At 45.4% G+C, this 9399-nt stretch overlaps 1 protein-coding gene across 2 annotated transcripts in view; it reads right to left on the bottom strand.

The window, feature by feature from the left end:
• Positions 1–895: 895 nt before the first annotated feature.
• The window catches only part of Dnajc18 (DnaJ heat shock protein family (Hsp40) member C18), a 28045-nt gene continuing 19541 nt past the window's right edge, over positions 896–9399 (bottom strand). For both annotated transcript variants that reach the window (XM_021646449.2, XM_021646450.2), the window contains one exon: positions 896–5457. In XM_021646449.2, the coding sequence (XP_021502124.1) occupies positions 5333–5457 (125 nt within the window). In that variant the 3' untranslated portion in view covers positions 896–5332. The remainder of the gene's footprint in view (positions 5458–9399) is intronic.

The raw sequence follows: 9399 nt of genomic DNA, 5'->3' as shown, positions 1-9399 counted from the left end.
GATCTCATTATAGATGGTTGTGAGCCACCATGTGGTTGCTGGGAATTGAACTCAGGACCTTTGGAAGAACAGCCAGTACTCTTAACCTCTGAGCCACCTCTCCAGCCCCCTTAAATCTTTCTTTTTAAGATTATTTATTATGTATGATCTGTTCTGTCTGCATGTATGCCTGCACACCAGAAGTGAGCATCAGATCTCATTATAGATAGTTGTGAGCCACCATGGGGGTACTAGGAATTGAACTCAGGAAAAGCTGACAGTGCTCTTAACCGCTGAACCATCTCTCCAGCCTCTACTTATTACTCTTGCAGAGAACCCAGGCTCTGTTCCCATCTCCCATATGACGGCTCATACTCACTCGCTTTTCTGGCCTCCAAAGGCACTGCAGACACACGGTGCACATGCATACTTGCAGTTAAATATCTACATATATAAAACAATTGAAAGGGAAAAATATAAAAGAGATCCTTAACCAGGCCGTGGTGGCACACGCCTTTAATTCCTGTACTTGAGAGGCAGAGGCAGGCAGATCACTGTATTTTTATTTTTGTTTTTTTAGCTTTGTGTTTTGTTTGTTTGAGACAGGGTTTCTCTGTGTAGCCTTGGTTGTCCTGGACTCACTTCGTAGACCAGGCTGGCCTCAGACTCATGGAGATCCGCCTGCCTCTGCTTCCCCAAGAGCTGGGATTACAGGCATGTGCCACTGGACCTGGCTCAGAACACTGTTTTGAAACAAAACAAAATGATCAAATGTGAATCCATGCCATTAGTATTATGTGTTGTTTTAAACTCAAATTATTCCACAGTACCATCTTTAGTCCACAGTGGCTCCAAGCATATTTAGTACCTGAGGACTTCAGGCAAAGGCCGAACAAAGAAAAGCCACAAGGTCGCATTCTGTATGTAAAATTGTTTAATGTTCACTTTGTAAAATACACTTACTCTAGATGCAATGGATCAGGTGACCAGATTTCTCAGCATTTTTCACTGCCAACTGCCATTTTTCACATGTGTCATTCCTCACTCTGGTCACAGAGCACTTCTATCTCTACCTCTAAAAACTGAGTGTGATGCAAATGTAGACTCAGTATATAATAGTTACTTGATACTGCATGAGGTATCAACAGTGCAGGCCCAAACATTAAGGTGTATACTAACTTGGCCCTTTCCCAAAATAAATATATCAGGACAGCAATCTAACACCTTAAATGAAAAAAAACTTAAATGCCAGCTCCTGTGAGGAGCAGTGCATGCAGAGACAACGGATTGGTCATGTGGGCCAGTTGCAACGAGAACCTGCTGGGATTCCCCAAGTGCCTCCTGGCAGTGCCAGTTGTGAGGAGAATAAAGGTAAGAATGAGAACTGCACACAGCTCAGCCAGCCTGCTGGCCCTGGCTCCGGCATGTCTTGTAATTCCTAACAGTTCCCAGAAGCATGCACAACAATGCTATTTTCTTACCGGTCACTTCTCCCAAGCTGTCGGCCTGGAGCTGATCAATGGAGCTTAGATGTTTTCCTGGCTTGAGTGATGAACAAGGTCACAGGCTCCTTCAAGCTCTGCTGTTCCTTACAAGGAGGACTTTCTGTCTCCCCTCTCACTAAAGACAGCACCTCATTTGAATGGCAGTTTCTGATCCTGGGTGAGCCCTGAGTCCTGTGTCTTAACCTCACTCCCATCACAGTCTCTAGTCTGTAGTCTCAAGCCGTGAGCCACAGTGAGAGCAAGAACAGCCATGGCTGAAGAGTTTACACTGATAGGAAATCTCCTCCAAGATGTAGGCACAAGGACAAAGCTTGCTTTGCCAGTAAGCACACAACGTATCTAAAGTATAAGCAAGGAAGGACTTAAGAGCGTAACGCTATTCTAGATAGTGCCAAATAGATTAGACTATAAAAGTTAACAGAAGCAAATACAGTTCTCTTGAGGAAACAAGACACGAGTACTGTAGTCTGCCAGGAAACAGTGCTACCAGGCTATAGGAACAATCGTTGTGACATTTAATGCAGCTGAGTCTCTGGTATCATCATTACAGGTAGCTCAATCACTTCCATGAGATCTGCAGAACTATTCAAGGGCATCTAGGCAGAGGGGTTTATACCCTGCCAGACCAGTTTCATGACGGTCCACTTTCTGGCTGAGGCTGAGGCTGAGGCTGAGGCTGAGGTTGGGAGAGGACAGCTTTTATTTTTTCATGTCTAGGAACTTTCCATAAGCTTATTTGGTTTATGGGTACATTTTAAAATGTATGTTTCAAGACAGGGTTTCACTCTGAACTTGCTATGTACAACAGGCTGGCCTTGAATTCACAGTAATCCATCTGCCTCTATATCCAGAAGAATGTGCCACCATGCCTGGCACATTTTACAAAATAAATTCCCTGCTATTCATAGCTTAAAGAGATTCTCAAAAAATTAGAAGATAAGTCTCAGGACATAGCTCAGCAGGCTAGCATGCACAAAGCTTTGGGTTCATTCCCCAGCACCACATAAGCCAGGAATGACTAGCATCCAGGAGGTAGAGGCAGAGGATCCAAAGTTCAAGGGTTCAGGTGGTAGTGGCGGCACACACCTTAAATCCCAGCACTCTGAAAGCAGAGGCAAATGGACCTCTGAGTTCGAGGCCAGCCTGGCTTGCAAAGTGAGTTACAGGACAGCCAGGGCTACGAAGAGAAACCCTGTCAAAAAACAAACAACACAAAAGAGCTGGGCCTTTAATCCCAGTACTCAGAAGGCAGAGGCAGGCAGATCTCTGAGTTCGAAGTTAGCCTGGTCTACAGAGTTCTAGGGCAGCCAAAGCTACACACACATACAAACACACAAACAAAAGCAAAACAAAAAACCCTGTTTCAAACTACCTTCTTCCCTTAATCCCCAAACCAAGTCAAGGTTTTTGAGGCCAGTCTGGGATACATGAGACTCTATCTAAGAAGAAAAGAAAAACTACATGGACTATAAACCAGTCACCTACTGGTCTGTTCAAATTCAGTCTTGATAATCTGGGCAGCTCAGGAACTCAAGTCTGACTCAGCCCTCCACAAGAAGGTCCAACTACACAGCCTAGGCAATCAATGACTTAGTAATAGGAAGAGTTGCTTTTTCTGCCTCTGAAGATTTGTATCAAGGGCCCTGTTTTTTGTTTGTTTGTGTGTTTGTTTTTTGAGACAAGGTTGCTAGTGTAGCATTGGCTGTCTTGGTACTCTATTTGTAGTGGTGTCAAACTCACAGGGATACAACTGCCTCTGCCTCCTGATTTCTGGGATTAAAGGAATGCACCACCAAGCCTGGCCTAAGGGTCCTGCTTTTTAGAAAATATATATGGGTATTTTGTCTAAATGTATGTCTGTGCACCAGGTGCACTCAGTGCCTGTAAAGGCCAGAAGAGGGAGTTAGGTCCTTTGGAATTGGAGTTACAGAACATTGGGAGCTGCCACCTGGGTGCTGGGAATTGAACCTGAGTCCTCTGGAAGAGCAGCTTTAATGTCTGAGACATCTGTCAAGCTCTGGTCCTTCTAAAAGCCCAGCAGGGAAGCAGTCCTGAAGGGATGTAAGACTGCCATGGAAAGGATGCAAGTTGGGGGCGAAGGTGTCCTGGAGGACAGAGGCATCCGGGGAAAAAAATCTCTGCTTTGCCAACCTGGCTAGAATCACCTGAGAAAGAGTATGATCTCTCACATTTTGTACTTCCTTACCTAGCCATATGACCTAGGCCAACTATTCATCCTCTCTGGCCAGTGTTCTGATTCATGAATGAGGTAAAGCACTGGCTTTTTAAATTGTGAGGAGGCATAAGTAAAAAAAACAGAAACGGGCTGGAAATGGCTCGGAGGTTAGGTACACTGGCTGCTGCTCTTCCAAAGGTCTTGAGTTCATTCCCAGCAACCACATGGTGGCTCACAACCATCTGTAATGAGATCTGATGCCCTCTTCTGGTACACAGCTGTACATGCAGACAGAACAGTATATACATAATAAATAAATAAATCTTTACAAAAGAAAGGACGAAAGAAACAACAGAAACAAAAGAAAAGAAAGAAAGAAAACCAGAAACAAAACCAGCAAACAAAAACCCACATGAAAGCCACTGCTTTGTAGTGGGCACTCCAAAACCACTGAATGAAGGGAGGTGCGCAAGGGTGCTGACTCAGGCAATGCGACAACTAAGGCTGACATCAGCCCTCCACGCCACAGACAGGCTCCTCCCTTCGTGTCTCTGCCTGTGCCTGTGCCTCCTTTTGGGTCTGACTACTGCACTTCTGTGCATACTTGTGCTCACCATATGACTTACAATACTAAATGATGAGTTAAAGGGGAAGCGACACAGAGAATGCTCTCCAGTTCCGAGATGCATGGGGAATCTACAATGAGGATCTGACAGTCTTGTATTTTATCTTCTCCCTTACCCCTGCTTCCTGCTGCTGAAGAACTGGCCACTGAACTGTTTCACAGCAACAGATTTGTTTGTTTGTTTTGTTTCTTTTTTTGAGGCCAGGTCGCATTATGTAACTGGCTGGTCTGGAACCTGCAGGGTAGTCCAGGCTGCCATGCCTTTGCCTCCTGAGTGCTAAGACTGAAGGTGTGTGCCACCATGTCCAGCCTGCTCAACAGGTGTTACTTTCTAGACCTTCTCAGAGAGGTGACTAAGGAAATAAAAGGAACCTCACTGGGTATGGTTGCTCATACCTGTTATTCCAGCACTCAAGAGACACAGACAGCAGGATCGTTGCAAATTCAAGGCCAGCTTGGACTATACAGTGAGTTCCAGGCTAGTCTGAGCTACAGAGTAAGCCCTTCTCTCAAAAAAGAAAAAAAAAAAAATCAAATCAGGCAATTTGCTCATGTTCCTGACTCAACAGAAATGTGGACAACACTGAAGAATTGCCTAAATAGTTCCATTTCTCTATGCTGTCCTTAGGGAATGGGAAAACTGAAAAGATGGTGATTTCTGCAGCAGGGAGAGGTCTAGTTCTTGGTAGACACCATCAATACCCTGAAGCGCACTGGCGATGCCTGACGTGCCTTGGTAGTGGGCTTTTGCTGCGGAGAGGATGAAGAAAGAAAGGTGGGCCTTCTCTGGAATGCCCTGGCCTACATTCACGGAGGAGCTGGGTCCAAAATTTACCATTTGTGTAACTTAGACAGTGTTCCTGCCCTGGGAGCCCAGCCTGGCGAAGAACCGGGTGGGGACAGATGTAGCTCCATCTGCTGCAGCTCTGCCCAACAAAGTCAGCAGGTAGTAGCACGCTCACCGTTTCCTAACTTGTATTATACAGTGGAATTTGCAATGTAAAAGTAACAGGTAAGAAAGCCCACCCTGAGCAGGGCATGGTGCTCTCAGCCACCCCTTCGGAGACCGATGAGCTTGGAAAGTTTCTCACAGTTCTCAAGTTTCATCGACTCCGCTTTCTGCCGAAGTCGCTCATCTCTGTACAGCCCTGCCAAGTTGGTCAGCTCCGACTCTGAAAGACACAACAGGTTCATTAGGACTGAACACCTCCTTCCCTTCAGTCTTTCTAGGTTCAAATGGCCTTGCTGTCAGGCCACTTTGTTCTAATCCATCTGGGCAACAGTTACTCCTCTACCCTAGAGGTACCTGTTGGGTCTGCGAGTTAAGGTCATCTGGGACCTGAGAGCACTGTAGTCGGTGCTATGCTACAGAAATACTAGGCTTCATTTTTATCAACAAACACTTGGCAAAGGCATGGGAAGCTTGCACATGTGCAGAAAGAGGAGATCACCACAGCCTTGCTACCAGTGGTGATCAGATGGCAGTTGGAGAGACTGGAGCCCAATCGCCTATTCTTGTCATCTGGATAAAGACAGCTGCTACATTCTACCCTCAGTACTGCAGACTCAGGAGTCACACGTGATGCAGGGCCTACTCTGGTAGGTGGGCATCTACAGAAGGCTAGCAGCTCTCTTCATCCCCTTAGCACATATGGGGGTCACCAACTCAAATGGCTCTTCCAAAAGTCAAATCATCTTGACCCAGTTGCCTGTCTCTTTGACCAAATAAATTCCATTTTCTCCTCATGAGTAAGAAGGCCATTTTATTTTTAACTGGAATATAATCTCTGCTGTGTTTCTCAACTCCACGGTGTTTGGTCTAAGTTTTTATTCTCTTGTAAGTTGCTCCTTCTTAGGGGGGAGCTCCTGAAATGCACCTTTGGAGACATGTGTATCACATATTAGTAGGATGGCATGCTTGGATGGGCTTCGTGGCTTCTGAAAGTCTCCAACAGCAGGCAGCTTTTTTAAAGGACTATGCTTATGAAAACACTATTTTAATCACTTTGAAAAAAGGCCTTTCATTTTTAATCACCTTGCTGACAGGTTTTGTTTTTCTTGGCTGAACAAGATGAAGCTGTCTGATTAATCAGTAAACTACCAGGACACAGGATTTAGCATTCAGCCAGGAGGAACAATACCATGAACTTCTGAATAATATTCCATCAACACAAAACACTGCCTGGCGTTTCTGCTCACAATGATTCACCAAGTAAGGCCCAAAGTGCAGATGAAGCACAGAACTCCAGGGTGAGGGGTAGATAAACCTGACAACCCTCCCTGTACAATAGGACTGCAGGGCCTGGACTCCGGCCAGGCAGTGGCTTGGCAGGCAGTGGGTCTCCCAGGCTGCAGAACAATGTGCTCTCACCCTTGGTGCGGGTGCCCACAGTGCCTGCTAGCCAGGACCTTGCAGGTGAAGGGGCTTCGCGGAGGATTGATTGTGCACTGCACTCAAGTGTTAAACTTTGGCTCCTTTGCCCCACTGCGTGCTCAGCACTCCTTTCTGGGGCTTCTCTGGCAGGTGGGGAGGCTTTGTGAAATCAGTCTGCACCTGCTTCTTCAGAGTCACAGCTACAGAACAGATATGCCTCTGCCTTCACCAGAACAATCTCCTTATGCTGCTGCTTTGATTTTTTGTTTTTGTTTTTTTAGAGACAGGTTTCTCTCTGTAACCCTGGCTGTCCTGGAACTCACTCTGTAGACCAGGCTGTCTTGGAACTCAGAGATCTGCCTGCCTCTGCCTCCTGAGTGCTAGGACTAAAGGCATGCGTCTCCACCACCACCACCCAGTTCCTTATGCTGTTTTGCCCTTTTAGGTGTCTCATTCTCTGAACTCCTCATCCAGAAGACAGTAGACACTAATGATTCTTAGTATTTTCTGTCCTGACAGCCACTATAACCAGCTGAAGAAAGATATCTTTCACATAAGACATGGATTGATTTCACAAAGCTCAGTGAAACTGGGTCAGACAACCTGCTTTGGAGTAGTGGCCGGGCACAAGGTCAGTGCTTCAAAGAAATATGCCTGCTCTCCTTCCGCCATGCCACAAGCCAAGGGTCTGTTCAGAGAGTATGTTAATTCTAACAAACTATGTTAACATTCAGTAACTTAAAAAATATTTTAGGGGATGGAGAGATGGCTCAGTGGTTAAGAACTTATTGCTCTGGTAGAGAACCTGGGTTCAGTTTGTCAGCACACACATGGTGGCTCACAATCATCCATAACTCCAGTTGCAGGGTATCCAATGCCCTCTTCTAACCTCTGCAGGTACCAAGCACACATGTGGTGCATAGACATGCATGCAGATAAGACACTCACATACAAAATTAAATGAAAGAATCTTAAAAAAGTGTTTTATGTGTATATGTGAGTGCCTGAGTGTACACATGTATACCGAGTGCAGGCGTGAGCCTGTGGATGTCAGAGGAGGGTCTGAGACTCTGGAGCTGGAGTCCTTTGAAGGACAGTGAGTGCTCTTAACATGGGCCATCTCTCCAGCCCCAACACTCAAGAATTTGTTTGTTTGGTTGTTTTGTTTTGTTTGTTTTTCAGTAACTTATAAGTAAAACAAAAGAAAAAAAGTCTTTGGGTAGGCAGGCACAGTGGCACATACCTGTAATCCCAGGAGGCAGAGGCAGCAGACCTCTGTGAGTTCAAGGCCAGCCTGGTCTACAAAGCAAGTCCGGGACAGCTAAGGCTACATAGAGAGACTCTGTCTCAAAAAAACAAACAAAAAAATAATTAAAACAAAATAAAATGAATACAATAAAAAGGCTTTGGGAGGAACAAAATTAAGAAAATACCTTTTCCTCTTAACAAAATGTTCCCTTCAATTTTAACTATCCAGGACCTGGTCCCAGGGCCACTGACCTTTAGTCTACTGTGTGAGGCTATGCATGCTTGGATTTCACCAGGAATCCAGTGTTCACCCACTACACCCACACCACACAACCTTTTGGTAGGAAATGATTTTTCCCCCCTACTTCAAAGCTTAGGATTCCACCAGCTCTGTTATCCTGCTCAGGGGTGTGGAAAGAAGTGTTCATTCATGGCCAGCTCTTCACTCAGCTCTGCTGGACCAGCCCAGGAGGCAGGTCTTGCCTGTTACAATAATCTCGCCCAGCACAGTGACACAGCCACTTTCCCTGGCAGTATGTATAATATGCAGATCTATCCGTGAATGAGTAAACAGGACTATTATCATCTGTAGTAAAGGATTAATCATAAAATATCACCCATAATAGGCACTCCAAGGAAAAGCAAATAAAAGGAATAAGTAAGATTTTCAAAGACAATGGCTAGCCTTGATACAATTTCCATTTGGTATTTTGCCAAGACTGAACTTTGTTCTCAAGTGAGTTTATTTTTACAACCTCAAAGTGCTAAATTTAACCTTTCTGGCTGCACTTGCTGCTGGATTCAGAGGGCAGGTGCTGCCTGCTCTCAAATGGCAGTTGGGTGGTGTGGAGGCTCCTCAGAACCATTGTGTTTAAATGCTAGGAATAGATTTTACAGGGGATGAGGTGACAACCTCCATTCACAACTGGTGAGTTGCATACATAAGGCTCATTCAATGGATTTGCTTACATGTGTGTGTGTGTGTGTGTCTGGTTTTTTGAGACAGTCGAGATGGGGTTTCTCTGTGTAGCTCTGGCTGTCTTGGACTCAAAATGTAAACCAGGCTGGCCTCAAACTCACAGAGATCTGCCTGCCTCTGTCTCCTGAGTGCTTGGATTAACAGTGTGTGCCACCACTGCCTGGCTGTATGTGTGTATTTTTAACTGAAGATAGATCCTAGTACTTCATGTATGCTAGGCATGAGCTATAACTGAACCATACCCTGAGTTCTTTCTTTTCTTTTCTTTTCTTTTTTATATTTGCTATAGGGTTTACTAAGTTGCCCAGGCTAGCTGTGAACTCACTCTCAAGCCATGGCAGGCCCTGAATTTGTGCTCCTCCTGCTTTAGTTTCCCAAGAGATTACAGGATAGGATTACAGGTCTATTCTACCAGGTGTAGCTCTCATCAAAATTTCACTTGGACCTGAAGAGGGCCACAGATCTCAACAGGCCTCATGCAGTGGGGACCAAAAGCCTAGGCACCATTCTAGT

This window comes from Meriones unguiculatus, chromosome 2, assembly GCF_030254825.1.
Source record: "Meriones unguiculatus strain TT.TT164.6M chromosome 2, Bangor_MerUng_6.1, whole genome shotgun sequence".
NCBI classification, from domain to species: Eukaryota; Metazoa; Chordata; class Mammalia; order Rodentia; family Muridae; genus Meriones; species Meriones unguiculatus.
This window is presented reverse-complemented; position numbering and strand designations above follow the sequence as displayed.